The following is a 19,408-nucleotide window of genomic DNA, read 5'->3' as shown; positions in this document are numbered from 1 at the left end:
CGGCTCCTCGGGTGATTGGGAGGGAGCGGGGCGAAGCCACCGACCCCCGTCCGTCCCCCCGTCCCCAAATCCTCAGTGGGGACATTTCTACCCCCCACCCCCAAAGGGACATTTTGGGGCCATACCCCCCCGGGGCTGATTTGTGCCAACGGCCGCAGCGATGCCCCCTCTGCCCCCCAAAAGCACATCAGAGCCGCATCTATGAACCCCAAAACACCCAGGATGGGGACAAGGCCCCCCCCAAAGCCCCCCCACTCCGGGGGGGGGGGTCCTTCCCTCACCCCCCGGCAGCCAAAGGGCGCTGCCCAGCAGCAGCCACACGTACGGACCCGGGGCCACCAACGGACCCAAAACGGTGGGGAAACGCCCCAAAATCCTTTGTATCGGGGTGGGGGGGGGAGGTGGGTGCCACTGCTGGAGCTCATCCTCATTAAAGGGCTAATTAACGATGCTAACGGGGGCTGGGGTGCACCGCAGCCTTTCCCAGCAGCGAACGCAGGATGCCGCAGGTACGAAGGGGGCGATAAATTTACGCTAAGTTTGTTATAAAGTGGGAATTCATATTTATATTTAATATTTACGATAGATTTAGTCTAAGGTGGGGATTAAAGGGGGTGCAAGGTGGGGGGGGGGAATCCCGGTTAACGCCGCTGCCGGGGACAAACCCCCCAACCTGGAGACTGGTTGGCAACCCAGAGGGGTTCGTTAACGTGGGAAGCTAATTAGGATCGCAGGGGGCACGCGGGCACCCGCCGCCACGGCCGTGCCTATGACAGATGATTTATTGGTATTTTGCCGCTCCTACAGCTTCCCCCGACGCCGAGGGCCGACGCTGACCCCCCCCCCCCGTGCCACAACCCGGCGGGATCAGCCCCGGTACCACCCCAAACAGCGGCGAGGGGGTCACGGCAGAAATGTGCCCCCCCCATACTCCATCCCGCAAGCTCTACCCTCCCCTACAACAAACCAGCAGCTAAAAACCACCCCAAAATAGCGTTTTTTTCACCAGTTCAGGCCGCCCACCCCAGTAACGCCACCCCCCCCCCCTCGCAGGCCGAGGAGGTCGAAGGGTCTTTTGGTGGGGAAGAAAACCCACCCCGAGATGGTGACGTGGAGCATCCTCATCCAGCCGCCGCCGTACAAAAGACCCAAAAATATTTTTGGGAGTCCAAAGAGGGATGAGAAAAGGAGGGGCTGGGCAGGGTGGGGAGGGGAAGGGCTGTCCGTTCTGTGACAAAAGATGGGGTTTTTAGGGTATTTTTTTTTCCTGTCGGGAAAGGGAAATATTTACCGGTACAGAAAAATGATTACACGGCATGAGATTTCATCGGCCTGGCCACGAACACGCACGGCGTAGGGGACAGGATCCCCGTCCTCGAGAGGGAGCAGAGCTTTGGAGATGAGATGGGGAGGGAAAAACTGAACTAAGCTCCGGCAGCGGCGCGGCACAGGTCCCTCTCCGGAGCCCGGCTCCCCGTCCCGGGGCCGGAGGAGAGGAGGTTCAGCTCCTCAGGCGTATTCCAGCTGGGCAGGGCTGCAGGTACCATCGCTCTTGTGCTCCGCCGCCGCCATACTCGCCTTCCCCTCGCTGCCGCCGCTCTCGAGGGGCTTGGCAGACATATAGTCCCGCACTTCAATCTCCATCTTTTTGGCTTTCAGGGCTGCCGTGTGCAGCTTCTCCAGGAAATCCGGCATACCTGGCGGGAAGAAGTGGGAGAGGGTGAGCGAAGCGGGAGAGGGACGGGCACCTCCTGTCTTACCCCCTTCTCCAGCTCCGTTCCCATCCCCTCTGATTTTCTTCTCCCCCCCGAAACGCAGCTCCGCCACTTTATCCAAGGGGGATCCCACAACCTCACTGGCATTAAGGGGTTTCTGCCACTTCCCACCCCCCTGCTCAGTTATAACCTCACGGTTAGGGCGCTTTATGGTGGGGTTTTTGGTTTGTTTTTTTTTTTTTTTTCATTAAAAAAAATAAATCAACTCTTATTTGACTGGCCGAGGTCCGTTGTGGAAGAGGGGTGCAAGGACCTGCGAGCCCTGCGGAACCTCACCGCCTCCCAGCTACGTCGTAAGCGACCTGGGAGTGAGTCTGTGAGACGTTAATTAACCTTTAAAATAATCGCGCGGTCCCACCTGGACCACTCATCATTTTTCTTCTAAAAAATGAGCATTCAGTGGAGGAGGCCCTTGCACCACGCAGTTACAATGGCAGGGGGGTGCGTGGGTGACACCAGCCTCCCCCCCCCGCCCCCCCGGAGCTTTCGCTGCCTTTTTAGATGCATCAAAGAGCGCACTCCGGAAGAAAACAAGTTTCAGCGGTTGGCGAAGCAGGCAGGTACAAGAAAAAAGAAAAAGGTTATTCTGATGCTCGAGTGTGTTGAATGAACTTATTTCAACTCTTTCTCGCCTCAGTTTCTCCCAGGAGCTGTGTGATGGTAAGAGGGAGGGAAAGAAAAAAAAAAAAATCACCACAGGCGACACTTCTGGTTTTATTCCCTCCGCCGATGAATAAAATGAGAGTTAAGGGTGGTGACAGCCCCTTTGTCTCCCAGTCCCACAAGAGCACGGCGCTCTCCCTCCTTCCCCTGCTTGGAGGGGAGGGTTGATCCCCTCAGCGCGTACTGCGACGCCCGGCGCGCCTCGGGCTCTTCCAGCTTTATTTGTGGGTGGCTCCGCGGGAGGGACAGCCCTCAGCTCGGCCAGATCCTTTAAACGCCGCTTTTCCCCCCCCACCACGTAAAGCCAAGCTCCTTGGTGGGAGCCTCGGCGCAGGCACCGTACCTCTGACTAGAAGGAATTTTCTCCCCTCTTTGCTGTAAGGGGGAATAACTCGACTGCAGAAATACTTCAGAGCCAAGGCTGCTCTCTAGCAAGGAAAAACCAGCTCATTTTATTAAAAAAAAAAAAAGGATCCTACTGGTTTTTTTCCTTCTGCCTGGGGTAGATTGGAAAGAGCATCCTTGTGCACGGACCCCTTTCCTCTTCACGGCCAGGAATCCAGGCAGGACTTCCTCCCCGCGAGAAAGGAAGAGCAGCCCGAGGCACCAAAAATACCCCCAAACCCTCCAGGTCTCAATTTTTAAGCTTCTCTGTCTATTTTCTGCCCCACGCAGGTGCAGGAAGGGGAAGGCAGGAGCGTCCACGCTCACTCTAGAGCAAGGAGCCGGAGGAATTCCCCACCGAGGGGTGAATTCTCACCACCAAAGCTCACTCACCGCTCGAGACCATCCAGCTGACGCAGTAACGGGGGAACACGGTCTGTGGGTTGTCGCTGTAGGTCAGCAAGTAGTCGAAACCGTTCTGGGAAAGGAGAAGGCGAGTGAGGCTGAGCTGGTAGAGAAACACTGCCGGGCTTTGCATCCTCACCTAAATTCCCTTCAGGGCCGCTCGCATCCTACAAGGCGAGCGCTACCGGCTCTTCAGGGCATCGATCGAAGCGTTAAGGAGGCGACGCAGACCCATAAAGACTCAGTGAAAGCACACAGGGAGGGGTTTTTTTTTGGAGAAGGTGTCATTCCCCTAGTCCTCCACCGACCCAGCACACTCTTTCAGGCTCTGGATACCCCGCAAAGACCCCGGGATGTTTTTTTACGAGAGCGTTAAGTGCTAGGAATGAGACTTGCGAGGCTTAAGGCTTTTTACAAGGAGCCTGGTGCTCTGAAGCGGCGTGTTTGGCTCTCCAGGGGCACCAAGCTCCTGCAGGAAGAGACTCAAGCTACCGGGATACAGCTTCAAATCCTTCCAGAGCCACGTGTGGATGGGTTTCCCTCGCCTTTGGGAAACAAACTGACCTCTCTTTTCCAATTCCGGACTATTTACCCCAGCTTAGTGCTATGGATGATGGCCAGAGAAGGCAGAGTTCCCTTCGGAGCAGCGGTTTGAGCAGGAGGAAGCTCTCCTGCGACAGGCTTTCCGCTCCCGTTTCCCAGCCCACCCCCAAAACGTACCTCATCAAAGGTTTTGTGGGGACGGATGACCATTTGGGATTCATAGGTTCTGACCCGAACGTACTCGGGGTCTTCGGGGACACTTGGATGCTCCACTGCCCTGGAGGGAACAAGAGAAGGGAGCAGCACGAGGTGAGCTCCGGGTGCGGACCACACTGAGCATCTGCTGATATTTTGGAGGTGGGTACTCAGAAAACAAGGTTTTCACCCCAGAGAAGGCGGCTGTATTTTCGAGACAGATCCCTGAGGTTTTGACATGGTTTTAAAAAAAAAAAAAACAACACCTCACAAAATTTATACCCTTTGTTTTACAGAGGGGAGACGGCAGGAAGCCGGCCCGGCAATACCTACCGTGAGACTAGTACCATCAGGTTGTTCTCTTTGTCTACGCTGTACCGTCGAACGTATACGTAGTCTCGCGAGTACATAGGATACTGGGGAAGAGAAACAGGCATCAACCCCGCTGGCCGTTTGCCTGGGGTGAGGAGGATCACCGGAGCCGGAAAGAAGGAACCACTCACCGGGAAATGAGTGACCCAGTGAATCACTTCCGATCCGGTGGCCAGGTCTCTCTCGATTACGTCCAATTTGATGACCAGCGAGTCCCACTTCTTCCTATATTCAGTGTCCAGCTGGCAAGAAAAAGAGGCTGAGTCACGACAAAGTCCAACAGCGTCGTTAAAGGAAGGCAACCGGCCCTTTTCCTCATCCTGTGGGAACAAGCTGCATCACCGTCAGGCGCTTTACCCACCAGGGAATTATTAAATACTCTTTGAAAGTCACCAGAAGAGGAAGTGCAGGAGCTGGCAGGGCAGGCAGAGAGCGAGCTAGGACCAGAAACCCGCTGAGCTCCTGCAGCCGATCGCAGCCCCCGCCTGCCGATCCTTCACTTCCAGCAGGGACGGGCAGCAAAACCCAACTGGGGCGTGGGATAACTCACCCTGCTTCCGATCGATATTGGGATCGGCTCTAGATCACGTAAATGGTACAAGGAGAAGAGAATATTCACCGTTTCTCTATCCCACCCCTCTGGCAGAGGCCGTACTTTAGTTCTAACGCGCTGCACAGCCCAGATCTCGAAGGCGCTCACCTGTACGTTGAAGAACTGCCTGGGAGTCACGTCTGTGTACGACCCAAACACTGCGGTAAAGAGGAAGTTTTTAGTCCCAGGCATAAGCAAGTCTTTACCTCAGTGCAGCAAGATTAAAAGGAAAAGGCATTTTCTAAGGCAGGCGGCAGGGCTGGGACCCCTCCGAAGGGCTAAAGTGGGGCGCGATCTGCGGAGAGGGACACCAAGGACAACAATTCCCTTTTTTTCCCCCCCAGTTTCCTATAAATACAGGCCAGGAGGAACGCAGGAGACGTTCCCCCCCGCCGGGGACTCGGCGCAGGGAAAACAAGCTACAGGCGGGGTACGGGGAGCACCGTTACCTCGGTACTGGTATAAATGGGTGCCCTCGATCGGCCGTCGCCAGAGCTTAAAGTGCTTCTTGTCCATGATCATCTCCCAGGGCTGCTCCCCGGGAGCGCTGACCGCCTCTCGTTCCGATTTGGGATCCGGCCGCTGACGCTCGCCTGGGCTGCTGCCCTGTAACAGGCTGGATATGTTCTCCATGTGCTTCATCTCCTGCGCCGACCTGGGGGAAGAGGAAAACCGAAACAGTAACCAAAGCCTCGTCGGAGCCTTTCTGCTACAGACGGAGCCACCCGAGACCGGCAAAACCTTCCCAGCATGGTCCAGGGTTCATCTAGAGGGAGTTTTGGCGTGGGAAGAGCAGCCTGGGCTCTCCCCTCCTGCCCGGGTCGCTCACCAGCACGGAAAACCCATCCCTGCAGCCTTTTTCTTTCATCCTAAGGGTCTTGTGCTTAGATATATTATACAGCATTGAAAAAAATCGCACCGTGGTGTGTTCCTAGGGGGGCTTCCCCCGTCCTCTCGCAGGGTGGAAACCTAGTCTGGGGTTGAAGGCAGCTGCTGGGGAGTCCCTCAGCCAGGTGGCCCTTCCAGCATCACGAAATGTCACCCGCAGCGGCAGGGCTTGCTCTTCAAGGAGAGGAAGGGGACAAAAACCCCGCGGGATGGCAGCAGCGGCGTTGTGCTGGCTGTTTCTTAGGGGAAGCGTGCAGGGGCTCGTTCCTTGTACGGATGGGAAGTGCTTCTCCCCCGCCTCGGTGAGATCCGGCAGACAAACCACCCTCCGTCCTCGGCAAATATCAGCCTTTCCACGAAGACAAAAAAAAAAAACAAACCCGCAGCGGTCGCCGTCGGATGCTCACAAACCAAGATTTGTTTTCCTGGCTGAATCGGATAGAAGCTGCGCAGGATGAAACAGAAAGTAAGATGGATTGGGATTGAGGCTTGGGGTGCAAAAGTGGGGAAGGAAGGAGAAGGGGATCCCCGCAGTTTCAGGGGGTGGGATGGCTCGTGAGAGCCCGTCTCGGTCTGCAAAGCGACGAGAAGCGAATCGCTGACGGCAGCCAGAGTTTGCAAGGCAGCAAAGGGGAACAGCAGCCTCTGCCACGAGAGGGAAGGAGACAGAAGAGACGGAAGCAGCGGGGGCTTCCCACAAACGTAGCTCCACACACCGTCAACCCCCTCAGTTTCAGCATCCTTCACGTACAGAAACTGGAACTGGATTCAGATCTCAAAAATACGGGGGGGAGAGAAGAGGGCAGGAAAATGTCGCACCGCTGGGATAAATCCCTCCGAGCCGCAGCTTCGGCCTCCCAAAATAAAAAATTAGAGAGGAACGGCTGGTTTAACTACACCTGGTGTCCTCAGCCTCAAGGAAGGAGGATCACTCACTGTCTGCAGTGCTTTCAACCCTCCCGGCAGTGCCTGAAGACACTAATTATATTAAAGTAATTAGCATCAGCCGGAACTAAAGCACCAATTTGTAACCTGCAAGGCAGGTCTCGCTGCTCTGGCTGAATTAATGTTGATGGTCCCTGGAAATCGCCGAGCTCCCAGCCTCCCCTGGACCGGTCTGAAAGCTTCGCAGGACAAATTCGATCCACAAACCCACCTTCACCCAGGGCGCAGCTGCGGCGTGACCCCCCGTGAACGCTCCTCTGCACCCCACACAGTCCTACCGTTACCGTCGCTGAGCGGGGAGAGCCCCGCTCCCTCCATCCCCTCCTTCCCACCTCTGGTTTATTGATTACAGCCTTCGCTCTGTCCCTCCGCGAGCCAACTCCTCTCACTGACACGGCAAAACCCAAACTGGCTGGGTTAGCAAACTGAGACGGGGCCGGAGAGGTGCGGAGCCTGCGGGACGGCAGCGAGACAGGGAATCAGGAGCAGGAGAGCTTTCTGAGCTGGATCATCTCCGTGACCGCAGCCAAGCTGCTCCACAGAGGGCAGCGGGATGGGACGGGATCAAACCAGGGCAGGGAGCAAAGCTCCTGCTTCGCCACCTCCATCCTCATCGGAAACGAGCTAGAAAAATAACAGCCACAGGATTTATCCGCATCGATGCATGAGGCTGCTACCGGCCTGGCCCTTGTCCCTCTGCAAACAAGCGCCCGTCTCACAGCCTAAGGAACAAAATCCACGATTCCCCTCTCCCCGAGGAAGGGCCACGGTACCGTAACACCCGAAAACCAAAGCGCCAATGGCGAGGCTCACTGCAAACCCCCCCCAAGCCCAGCCCCACGCCTTAAACCTGCTCGTTTTAATTTCTAGACGCAGCTAATTGCTGGAGGAGGAGGCTCCCAGCCCAGCAGCAAAGCTCTTGCCTCAGCAGCGGCTCCATCGCCCGGTGCAGCCCGCTCCGATCGGCCGCACAGAGGACGAGGCACCTTCGTTAGCCGGTAGCTGAAGGACGGACAGACGCCGACAGCCGCCTGAGCCGCTTCCCTGGCCGGCGTCCAGCCCTGGCCTCGCTTAACCAGGGGGGTTGCGATGGTGTTTCTGCACCGGGGGCGGGCGGGATGCCACCGGGACAGCGGGGCAGGCTGGAGGTGACACCGGCTGTGGACAGAGCTCTCCCTCGCCATTTTTGACCACCCCGACGGCTAGGAACCACCACGCCAGAAGGTGGGGACGGCACCGCCGGAGCAGGGGTTGTGCTTTTACCAAGAAAAATAAAAAGCCTCTTCCGAAGTTAAACAAGAGGGGGACAGAGGAGAAGGAGAGCTGGGAGGGGAAGAGAAAGACGATACTGAAGCAGAGAGCTATTTTAAACCCCGGGAGGAGACACAGCTCCCTGGCTGACACAAAGGCACGGGTGAACTAACCGGGAGGGGAGAGCTAAGCAGGAAGAATTCCGCCGCACGGTTTTATCCTATTTATTTATTTCTGCCGTCATTTCGAGCCCGTGTGCGGCGTATGCCCACCTGTCTTGTAAAAAAATACGTCGGCTGTCAAAGAGAGGAGAGCAAAGCTCTCCTGCCAAGAACTCCTGCGACTCGTTATTACAATGAGCAAAGACTTTGCTGAGGGTTTTATTGCTCCCGCAACTAGACTGAAGCCTAATGAGTCATGATGGAGAGTAAATGATTAAAGGAATAAGGAGAAAGTAAATAATAAAGAGGAATAATAAAAGTGAACTCTCCCTTGCCTGGTAAAGCGCATTGGAAGAGGATTGGGCTCGAGGAGTCCTTAAATTAAGGTGAGGAGGCTCAAGCCTGCAAGGAGTAACCTTGAACAAGAAGAGGCAGACTCTGCTTTTAATCCCAGGCCTAAGCCAAGCCCTGCTGAGCCCACTGGAAAACATCAGGCAGGGTTTATCCTCGGTGCTGGGACCCGAAAGGCTGCGTGACGCAGAGCGGCAGCTCCTTGTTAGGGAATAAAACCAGGATTTTGGTCCTTTTTCCAGCGTTGGCTGCGCATAAAGGCTGGGGGATGTCGCTAAAATGTCTGCAGGTGTCAAAGCAGGGCGTGAGGGTTGTTTCTCATTAGCTCTAAGATTTAATTAAGCCTTAGGTAAGCTACTTAAACAAATACCAGGTATTTAACGCCCACAGGACGGTCTGGATGAGGCACCCAGACGCAGAATTTGAGAGAGGGGAAACCCGGCGATGCCCCATCGCACCCCAAGCTTCTCATTAAGTTTTAATTACCCTGTCCTGCCTCACCCCCCCTCGGTCGCACGCCACGCTGGATAACTACGCCTAAACGGAGCCGGGCGCTTCCACTGCCGTCCCAAACAGCAACCGGAAAGGTCGGGGGAGTCCTTCCATCATCATCCCGTCGGATCGGGGGGTACCGTGTGTCCCCCCCGCCCGGCCAGCGCTGTCCCCCAGGTGTAAATGCTCCGCGCAGCAGCACGATGGGGGGCACCCAGTATCGGGGTGAGGGGGGGCACCCCTTTCCGCAGCACCCATGGGCAGGGGGTTTAGGGGCCACCCTGAAATCACCGCGGAGAGGGTTTGGGGGAGGCACCTTGTTGGGGCAGGATTTGGGGGGTGGAGGGTGCACCCCCAGAGCCGGGGGGGGGGCACCAAGCAGAGAATTGGGGGGGGGGGGTAGGGGGGCACCCCAAGGCTGCAGTGAACTTGCAGGGGGTACACCATGCAGGGACGGGATTTAAGGAACAAAGGGTGCACCCCCTCCCCAGCACCCCAGAAAAAGGGCTGGAGGACACCCTCCCAGGTCAGCGGCCGGGGGAAGATTTGGGGGAGCACCCCAGTAGATTCAGGGGGGCACCCTGTGGGGGGAGGACTCGAGGGGTGCACCCCCAGGTCAACCTATGGAGCAAAACCTGCAGAGGGTGGCAACCCCAAGGCCGGGAAGGTTTGCGAGGGCACCCCCAGCCAAGAAAATTTGGGGGGCACCCCCAAGGAGCTGGGAGGGCACCCTCGAGCTTTAGAGAATTGGGGTGCGCCCCTAGTGATGGGGGGCTTGGGGGGGGGGGAGCACCTCTAAAGAGCTTGGCGGGGGCACCCCAAGCCCTCGTGCACCTGGCAAGGGGGGCACCCTGAGGATCTGGGGGGCACCCCAGGCCCTGAGGAACGGGGGGGACCGGGCGGTGTGGGGGATCTGGAGCCCCCCCAGGGGCCGGGAAGCCCGGGCCACCGAGGATTTGGGGGGCTCCCGGGCCACCGAGGAGGGGGGTGGGGGCTGTCCCGCTCCCGGGGGGCCCGCGGCGGACACCCACCGCTGCAGCTCCTCCTCCTCGATGCGCTGCTCGTCCCAGACGAAGACACCGGCCAGGGTCGCCATGAGGCGGCCGGTGGCGGCGAAGGCGGGGCGGCCTCGGAGCAGCCCCCGCCACCACCACCACCACCACCACCCGCCGCCGCCGCCGCCGCCGCCGCGCCTCGCCCGCTCCGCCGCCCCGTCCCCGCCGCCGCTACCACCGCCGCCGCGGCACCAGGCCCGCCGGGCCCGCCGCGCCCGCTGCCCCGTCACGCAGCTGCACTGCCGCGCCAGCAGGCCCAGCAGGCCCCGCCGCCCCGCGCCGCCCCCCGCCTGGCCGCCGGCAGCGGGGGGGGCCTCGGCGGGCCCGGGCGGGCGGGGGCCCAGGCGGGCGGCGCGGGCGTAGCGGGCGACGAGGCCGACGAGCGGCCGCCGCGGCTGCAACATGCCGCCGCTCCCTCAGCGGGCCGCCCCGCGTCGCGCTCGATGCGTCATCGCGCCGCGCCGCGCCGCCATTGGCCGCCGTCTCGCCGTCCCGCGCGACCATTGGGCGGCGGCGGGGAGCGCCCGCCCCTGCACGCTGGCGGGGGCGGGGGAGGGAGGGCAAGGGCGCGCGGGGCGCTGAGGGCTCGGTGGGCGGGGCGGCCCGGGGCGAGCCGGGGGCGGGGCTTGGCGCGGGGGCGGCTGCGGGAGAGGCGGGGCCGGCTGCGGGGACACGCCCCCATCAGCAGAGAGCTGGGCAGCGGGTGCAGGCAGGGCCGGTTATGGGGGTGCAGGCAGGGCTGGTTATGGGGGTGCAGGGGGTACAAAGCAGCAGGTGCAGGCAGGGCCAGTTATTGGGGTTCAGGCAGGACCAATTATTGGGGTGCAGGGGGTTCAAAGCTGTGGGTGCAGGCAGGGCCGGTTATGGGGGTTCAGGCAGGGCCAGTTATTGGGGTGCAGGGGGTTCAAAGCTGTGGGTGCAGGCAGGGCCGGTTATTGGGGTGCAGGCAGGGCTGGTTATGGGGGTGCAGGGGGTACAAAGCAGCAGGTGCAGGCAGGGCCGGTTATTGGGGTGCAGGGGGTACAAAGCTGTGGGTGCAGGCAGGGCCCGTTATTGTGGTGCAGGCAGGGCTGGTTATTGGGGTGCAGGCAGGGCCGATTATGGGGGTGCGATGGGGCACAGGGCTGTAGGTGTGGGGCAGGGGTGCTTCCCGGGGTGCGGGGCAATGTTTATTTGGGTGCAGCTGGGTGGACGGCAGGGACGTTTATGGGGGCGCAGCGCACGGAGGGGCACCCCCTTGTCCGGAATAAAGCGCAAGCTGCCACACACGGCTCTTTGCACCCCCTTTATTTCCTCTAGAGAAGGGCAGGGGGGAGCCCCAAACCCCACGGCACCCGCGCCCCACCTAGCTTCCATCGAGCTACGCGGATCAGCGGAGGGGAGGGAAATGACGTCATTTGTCTCTTTTTGGGTTTTTTTTTACAGAAATACAGTACGTTTATGCACAGACTATTTACACTCCAGCCCCTCTCTTGCATATAAGTCACCGGTGGGAAAACCCAAACCGTTCTCCAGCCGGATTGCCGCGCCAGCCACGTGCCGGGGAAGAGCCGGCGGGATGTTTGCTTTGGCCGAGGACCCGGGGGAGGAAGGAGGATGGAGGAAGAGGAGCCGCCCCGGGGCCGCAAAACCCCCCTGGACACTGCGCTGCCGGCTTCTCCCCAGGCTCCGTGCCCTCCCACCAAAAGGTTTTGGTTCCATCAAACCCCCGGAGGGTTTGAAGGGGCTGATTTCCCTCCTCTGAGCCTCGCAGGGCGTGAGCAGTGCTCTCCCCGGGCTGAGTTTTCCGGTTTCGTGCCACAGCCTGAGCCCCGGAGAGCGGCCGAAGCTCTTGCATAGCCAGTGCTGCTGCGGGTGCAGGGGTGGGGGGAAAGGGACGAGCTGGGCCAGACAGCCAGCAGCAAGAAAATAGGTAATAAAAGCATTAGAGGGATCACCGAGAGCCTAGAACCCGTCCTAAAACTCCTTCCCTAAACCTCCGTAACCCTCCGCGGAGCCAGCCTCGAGTTTTTCGGTGCTGCAGTGCTTGTGTCGATGCATCCCCGCGTGGTTTTTTCCTATTTGGTTTGCTTTAAACAGCCCCAAAAACCCGGCTCTGTCCCTGCCGGCTACCTCCTCCGGTCTTGGCCGCAGGTCTGGATGCATCGGATCAGCTTTGCATCGGCTCTCCGGGGAAGCGTTCGCTCCTCGAGGTCTGGTATCTGTTGGGGCTTGCAGAAGGAATGGGGTAATAAACTAAGAGCAGGACAGAAAAACACCGAGATTAAAAGTGGGGGCAAAAAGCAGGAGAGTCAGATTGGCGCAGAGGTCAGGAACTTGCATAAAAGCTACAGGCAGAGACGCCGGTTTTCCAGCGCAGGCTCAACCTGCTTCCTGGGAGCTGTCGCCGTACCAAAGTCTTGGCTAAAAAACCCCCAAGATTTGCTCGGTGAGATGCCGACAGGAGCCAGACGCCGCGGCGGGGGGGACAGAGCTCCCCCAAAACCACCGCCGGTATCAGAAGAGCTTCTTTGACATCAGCCCACGCCGCGCCGCCCGCTCGCAAACCTCGCTCGGGGGCTCTACGGCGGTGACAGTCCCCGGCAAGCTGGCCCCGAAACCGCCACCGTCCTCCCCCGAGCCCGAAATAAAGTGCAAAATGCTCGTGTGGTCAGCGCCAGTCGGAAGAGAGGATCAGACAGAGCGGCGGGGGGTTTGCTCTACCTTCCTCCCGCCGTACAGCTGCTGTAAAGGGCCGTTCCTCTCCCACCAGCACGCCGTGGCGGGCGTTTCCCCTATATATGTATATAAATATATACACACACGCGTGCATCACACCTTTCTCCAGGTGTACGTTACGCCTCGGCGGAGGAGGGACCAAGTTCACCGCGCGCCGGGCTGGGAATCCAGCGTGATTTCCCCCTCCTTCCCGGCGCAGGGTGGGGACGAGATCTCCGAGGCGGAAGAGCGGATCCCACCGCCCCTCGTGCCGGGGAGAAGCCGCGCGGGGGAAGACGCCGTCGTTATTTCGGCCAGCCGAGCCAGTGCGGGGTTAAAAATCACGCCACGGAGTTAATAAAATAAGGGGTAGGAAGAAAACGCCGATCATCTGACCCGAAAAGTTCTTTCCTCTGTACGGGAGAGATCAGAAGAGCGAAGGAGGTGCCGAGAAAGTGAAGTCTGGGGGTGGGAGAAAGCCGTGACCGCGTCCCGGTGCCGGCGGCATCAGGGGGTGTACGCCGGCGGCGGCTGGAATTGGTTGATCACTTCATACTCGGCCGGGTAAGGTTCGTTCTCCTCCATCTCAGACAGGAGCTCCAGGGCTTGCTCCTCTTCCTCGGTGGGGTAGTGACGCAGCAGGTTGGCGGCGGTGGCGAGGATAGAGGCTCCCCCGGCGCCCGCCACCAGGTAGAAGCTGACGGCGAAGGTGACGTAGACTTGGGAACCGTGGTACTTTTTGTGCTGCTGTTGTTGGGCGAGGATCAGCTCCGAGGCCCAGTAGCAGAATCCGATGACGGTGGCACACTGCAGGACTGAGAGAGAGAGCGGGAGAGACGCTGAGCAGCCAGCAACAACATAAATCAGCGAGTTCATTTCACGGCTGATCCGGCAAAGGGACGCCGAGCCCTGCTTGCCGGCGGTTTAAGCAGGCAGAGTGCGAGAGCCCGTGGTGAAAGGGGGCGGCGGATGCCTGAAATCCGGCACGAGAGAGGGGAATACGCGGCGGAGGATCACAGGCTGAGAACGAACCCAGCCGAGCGGGGCGGCCAGCAACACAAACCACGGCTGAACGGTTTGGAAGGGTTTATTTTGTGACCTAGAAGGAGCGGCAGGGACAAATCGGCGGTCAGCGTTTCGGGCAGGCTGACAGCTCGGACTTTCCCTGAGCCGCTCAGGTCTGACGCGGGTAATTCTGCCGGGGATAAGGGATATCAAAGCTCCTTTGACCTCATGAGCCAGAAAAAACGTCCTTCTTCCCCAGAAAGGCGCTACGGGATCTCTTTGAAAAATAAGACCCATTAATAGACGCTTAATGTTCATCCTCAACCTCTTCCCCCCCAAGATTTAACTCCAATTTTAGCTGTGGGAGGCTGCTGTTGCCTTTCAGACCCGAAACGCTGCGAAGGGGAAGTTCTGCAGGTAGGATGGGCGCCACAGCTCCGAACCGAAGGCTGAAACAAGGCCTTCGGGGGCTTTTTTTCCCCCCCGTCTCCTCGAGGACAGAAAAAGAAACCCGAGGCTTTCCTCCAACGTGGTGGAAACCCCATCCCCGCCGGGGAGGATTTACCTGTGAGGATGTGAGCGAAAGCGTAGCGGCGAGTGATCTTTAACGCCGGGTGCTTGGGGCCGAAGACGTCCAGGAGGAAAGCTGAGAGGCTGCAGATGATTCCCAAGAAGCAGAAGGCGGCGATGACCCGGAGCAGCAGGATCGTCTGCGGGTTCATGCAGTAATCTGCGAGGTGAAGGAGAGGGGCAGCTGCTGAGCACCAGAAAACTCCTCTTTTCCACCCAAACAACTCCCCAGACAGAGCAACCGGTATCACGACACGCCCCCTGCTCCGATCCCGCCCAGCGTTTTCCTTTGAGGTTTAAAAACGCAGCTCTCGGCGGAAACCGGCGCACAGCGAGCCGCTTTTAACGAGGCCGGAGAAAACGAACCTCCTTTGTACAGCAGCAGTTGACCCGGTCACGTATTTCACTTTATAAACTATTATTACAATGGAAAATAAAGCTAAATAAACGCCTCCGACACACCAAAGCAGCCGAGATAACAAAGCAGGTTGCACGGGTCCCTTATTTAAAGCGAAGCTGGGGGTGTTACTAGAAAGTCTTTTTATTAACGTCACGTCCCGCCGGCGAACAAGAGGAGGAAGTAACCCCGCGGCGAGGGCTATCCCACGCTACTCCACCCCAAATCAAGTGTACGTGGACTCTGCCCGTCCATAACCGGGTCGGCAGCTAGCGCTGGGGGTATCCGGGGGTTCAAAATCACCCCCCCGGCTTCCGCAAGGTCCCTCCAGCGAGGTGGTGGGGAAGGGAAGGAGAGGGGAAGGGGCTGCGGTCACCTCCCCTCCCCGCAAGCCACGAGAGCTTTTAATAAACAAAGCCAGGCGTTCGTTTTAACGTCGCATTAAGACGCGGTCATAAACGCGCTGGCGTGACGCAGGGCTGGAAACGAGTCGCCGGCGCGCGGCCCGAACTCCGTCCGTGCCGGGGAAGGGCGGCTCTCCGCCGGCCGTCTGCGGCTGCGGGGATGAAGGCAACCGAACAAACGCGTAACGCAGCCGCCCTCCGCGTTTCGCCATCAGAATCGGACATTCGAAAGCTTTATCCACGTCAGGTTCTGGTTTTAACTCATAAAACCCCCCTCCGACAAGGCAGGAGTCCCGCTGTAGCGATTCGGTCACCCGTTAGCTCGAAAAATAAGTTGGGAACGATGTTTTCGTGCTTTTCTCCTTCCTGACTGATTTAACGGCACCGGAGCTGCTCAGGCAGGGGGGTGAGGCCCGTTTCACCGCCGGTAACCGCAAACACAGGCGTTTATTGGTGACATTTGGGGCTGTATCGGTACGGCGGGGCGGCCCGCGCCGAGCCCCGACGAGTTTCGGTGCTAAAACGGGGGAAAACCACCTCGTTTCGGTGCTGCGGGAAGGCAGAAACCTCGGGTAATAACCTTTACCGAGGGGTGCGGGGGGCGGCGGAGGCTCGGCCCCGCGGCCGGGGCCCGGAGGCGGCCGGGGCGGAGGCGTTTGGCCCAGGCGAGGCCCGAAGCCGCCCCCCGCCCCCCCCCCCCGAGAGCCGCCGCCCCCGAGAGCACCGGGACGGGGCGGGGACGGAGGGGGAAGACACCCGGCCCGGCCTCACCTCGGAGCAGCTCGGGGTCGACGTAGCCCAGGACATCGGCGACGCCCAGCTCCTGGCGGGCGCAGGTGCCGCCGTGGATGCGGAGCCAGGCGGGCTCGGCCAGCGCCGTGCAGAGCGCCGTGATGGAGAGAGCGCCGGGCAGCGCCGAGGCCAGGCTGCGCTCCGGCTGCTTGGGCAGGCCGCTCCCCGCCGCTCCGCGCCGCCGCCGCCCGCCGGGCAGCCCCGGCCCGCCCGGGGTGTACATCCCGGCCCGCCGCCGCGCTCCGGGCCCAGCGACAGCGGCTCCGCCTCGGAGCCCCTCCGCCACCGCCCCGCTTCCGGTCGGCGCCGCTTCCGCTTCCGGCGCGCTGACGTCACGGCGCGTCGCCGCCGGGAACGTCGCCATGAAGGAGGCGCTGGAGCTGCTGTGCCGCGTACCGGCGCACCCCGACTCCCGCTGCTGGTTCCTGGCCTGGAGCCCCGGCGGCGGCCTGCTGGCCTCCTGCGGCGGGGACCGCCTCGTCCGCCTCTGGGGAAGGGAAGGTGGGCGGCGGGCGGGGCGGGGCGGGGCGAGGCGGGCGGGGGCGGGGCCCGGGGCAGCGCGGGCGGGGCTAGGAGGGCGTGTCTGTGCTGAGGGAGCGGGGCTAAGGGGCAGGGAGGGGGGCTGGGCGAGGGGCGGGACTAGGAGGGCGTGTCTGTGCTGAGGGGGCGGGGCTAAGGGGCAGCGGGGGAAAGGGCTAGGAGGGCGTGTCTGGGCTGAGGGGGCGGGGCTAGGAGGGGTGTCTGGGCTGAGGGGGTGGGGCTAAGGGGCAGCAAGGGAGGGGCTGGGTGAGGGGCGGGGCTAAGAGGGAGTGTCTGGGCTGAGGGGCGGGGCTAAGGGCAGCGGGGAGGCGCTAGAAGGGGGTGTCTGTGCTGAGGGGTGGGGCTAAGGGGCAGGGAGGGAGGGGCTGGGTGAGGGGTGGGGCTAAGGGGCAGAGAGGGAGGGGCTGGGCGACAGGGCGGGGCTAGGAGGGAGTGTCTGTGCTGAGGGGGTGGGGCTAAGGGGCAGCAAGGGAGGGGCTGGGTGAGGGGGCGGGGCTATGAGGGAGTATCTGTGCTGAGGGGGCAGGGCTAAGGGGCAGGGAGGGGTTGGATTGGGGCGGGGCCAGAAGGGCAGCAAGGGAGGGGCTGGAGAGGGGCGGGGCTAGAGGGTGCCATACAGGCAATGAAGGAGGGGCTGCATGAGGGGGCGGAGCCAGAGGGCAATGAGGGAGGGGCTGTGGAGGGGCGGGGCTAGAGTGCCAGCCAGGAGGCTGTGATGGGGCGGGGCATCTTAGAGGAGGGGTGGGGCTTGGGGCAGGGCTCGGCCAGGGGCGGGGCCGAGATGGGCACGATCCTGCCCTCTCCCCAGGGCAGGGCTGGTCCTGCCGGGCGGTGCTGGGCGAGGGGCACCAGCGCACGGTGCGCAGGGTGGCCTGGTCCCCCTGCGGCTCCTACCTGGCCTCCGCCAGCTTCGACGCCACCACCTGCATCTGGAAGAGGCAAGAGGACGGCTTCGAGGTGAGACCCCCCCCGCCAGCCCCAGCCCCGGCCCGCCGCCCCCCGCGCCCCCACGCCCCGCTCCTCCCCTCTCCTCTCCCTCCCCAGTGCGTCACCACGCTGGAGGGGCACGAGAACGAGGTGAAGTCGGTGGCCTGGGCTCCCTCCGGCACCCTGCTCGCCACCTGCAGCCGCGACAAGAGCGTCTGGGTCTGGGAAGGTGAGGGGGAGCAGCCCCCTTTCCGGGCTAGAAAGGAGAAGGGGGGACAGCGGAGGGCCCTGAGCGGGGACATGGCTGAGCCAAAGCTGCCCCCGGCCTCCCCTCTCCTCACCGTAACCGTTTCCTCTCTGCAGTGGATGAGGAGGAGGAGTACGAGTGCGTCAGCGTCCTCAACTCCCACACGCAGGACGTCAAGCACGTGGTTTGGCACCCCAACCAGGAGGTGAGAACGGGGCCAACACTGTTTTTTCCACCCCCGACCCTACCCCAGCGCTGGGAACGGGCCTGGAGAGCAGCGATCTGGTCCCATTCTGGCTCCAAACTCGAACCACGGGTGAAGGGCAGCTTCACGGGTGCAGGCAGCTGCCTGGCGCCCGGTTGATTCCTCTGCCCTCCCTCAGCTCTTGGCCTCGGCCAGCTACGACGACACGGTGAAGCTGTACCACGAAGAGGAGGACGACTGGGTGTGCTGCGCCACGCTGGAGGGCCACGAGTCGACGGTGTGGAGCGTGGCCTTCGACCGCAGCGGCGAGCGCTTGGCTTCCTGCAGCGACGACAAGACGGTGCGCATCTGGCGCCGCTACAAGCCGGGCAACGAGGAAGGTGAGGCTCCCGGCCCGTCTACCTGTGCCGCAGGGCTCGGAGCTGCTCGTAACCCGCTGGGGAGGAGAGAGGGCGGGGGAAAACAGCAGGCAGGGAGCCCAGGTTATGCTCTCGCCTTCCAGGGGTGGCCTGCAGCGGCACCGACCCCACGTGGAAATGTGTCTGCAACCTCTCTGGCTACCACACGAGGACCATCTACGATGTGGCGTGGTGAGTGGAAGGAGGCAGTGGAGCCACCCGGCTCCGTTTTCTCCCGGCAGCAGCGTGGGTGACCTGCCTGGCGCTGCCCCCGCTTCTAGGTGCCGCCTCACCGGGGCGCTGGCAACAGCCTGCGGCGACGATGCCATCCGGGTCTTCGAGGAGAGCGCGTCCTCCGACCCGCGGCAGCCCACCTTCAGCCTCGCCGCCCACGTTCCCCGGGCGCACTCGCAGGACGTCAACTGCGTGGCCTGGAACCCGAAGGAGCCGGGCTTGCTGGCCTCCTGCAGCGACGACGGTGAGATCGCCTTCTGGAAGTACCAGCGCCCCGAAGTTTGCTGAGAGGTTCAGTCCTCTCGCGTGTCCCCCTACCCCGCAGCGGGACCCTTTGGCACCGTGCCGGTGCGGTGAGCGGGGCAGGGAAGATGGTGACCGACCTCCTTTGCCCTGCGACTTGGACTTCTGCATGCCCGGGACCGTGGGGGTCCCACCGGCCTCCCCGGGGACGCACGGGGGAGCGTGGCACCTCTGCTGGGATCCGGCCGGCTTTGGGAGACGGGCAGGACTTGCTTCCCCCTCCTTCCGCCCCACGCTCAATAAATCAGTGCTCTCCTGGCCAAAGCCTCTGGCTCTTCATTTCGGTGCCGTCACCGATGCGCCCATCGCCCTCGGGGTGCGCGGAGCAGGGTGTAGGCGCTCCCCCCGGAGCTGGATGAGGTGGCACAGGAGGACGGACCTGCCCGGGAGCCGGTTTTACGCCTCACAGTGAAGCACAGCCCGAGGGGAAGCATTTAAGTGCGCTCCTGTGGGCTGGCGCCAGCATAGTTCTCCTAGAAATGGCTACCAAGCCAATTCGGCCTTAATTAGTTGTGCTAATGAACTTTTTTGAGCCCCACAGTGAAGGCGCAGAACTACTCTGTGAGTTGGGGGACAGCCTCAGGGTCAAAGCGGAGCCGTCGTGCCTGTTTTCTCCC

The 19,408-nt window shown here is 61.3% G+C and overlaps 3 protein-coding genes across 4 annotated transcripts; 1 reads left to right on the top strand and 2 right to left on the bottom strand.

Moving 5' to 3' along the window:
* Positions 1 to 559: 559 nt before the first annotated feature.
* On the bottom strand, positions 560 to 10,514 carry STARD7 (StAR related lipid transfer domain containing 7). Of its 2 annotated transcripts, none has more exons than XM_072846166.1 (8): positions 10,049 to 10,514; positions 5,379 to 5,584; positions 5,038 to 5,087; positions 4,469 to 4,579; positions 4,299 to 4,381; positions 3,948 to 4,047; positions 3,216 to 3,300; positions 560 to 1,697 (listed from the first exon to the last, which is right to left on the bottom strand). In XM_072846166.1, exons 1-8 carry the CDS (start codon positions 10,474 to 10,476, stop codon positions 1,510 to 1,512), a joined length of 1,251 nt encoding a protein of 416 aa, XP_072702267.1. In that variant the 5' UTR covers positions 10,477 to 10,514; the 3' UTR covers positions 560 to 1,509. The 2 variants fall into 2 exon arrangements, with proteins under 2 accessions (XP_072702267.1, XP_072702269.1); XM_072846168.1 differs by lacking the exon at positions 10,049 to 10,514 and adding an exon at positions 5,849 to 7,564 and having other exon boundaries at positions 562 to 1,697.
* An 830-nt stretch (positions 10,515 to 11,344) lies between these two features.
* TMEM127 (transmembrane protein 127) lies at positions 11,345 to 16,301 on the bottom strand. Its single transcript, XM_072846117.1, has 3 exons — positions 15,917 to 16,301; positions 14,340 to 14,504; positions 11,345 to 13,584 (listed from the first exon to the last, which is right to left on the bottom strand). Exons 1-3 carry the CDS (start codon positions 16,299 to 16,301, stop codon positions 13,277 to 13,279), a joined length of 858 nt encoding a protein of 285 aa, XP_072702218.1. The 3' UTR covers positions 11,345 to 13,276.
* On the top strand, positions 16,300 to 19,049 carry CIAO1 (cytosolic iron-sulfur assembly component 1). Its single transcript, XM_072846116.1, has 7 exons — positions 16,300 to 16,438; positions 17,286 to 17,434; positions 17,522 to 17,633; positions 17,768 to 17,856; positions 18,035 to 18,236; positions 18,359 to 18,446; positions 18,536 to 19,049. Exons 1-7 carry the CDS (start codon positions 16,300 to 16,302, stop codon positions 18,774 to 18,776), a joined length of 1,020 nt encoding a protein of 339 aa, XP_072702217.1. The 3' UTR covers positions 18,777 to 19,049.
* Positions 19,050 to 19,408: the final 359 nt, after the last annotated feature.

The sequence above is a fragment of the Ciconia boyciana genome, chromosome 25 (genome assembly GCF_034638445.1).
Source record: "Ciconia boyciana chromosome 25, ASM3463844v1, whole genome shotgun sequence".
NCBI classification, from domain to species: domain Eukaryota; kingdom Metazoa; phylum Chordata; class Aves; order Ciconiiformes; family Ciconiidae; genus Ciconia; species Ciconia boyciana.
This window is presented reverse-complemented; position numbering and strand designations above follow the sequence as displayed.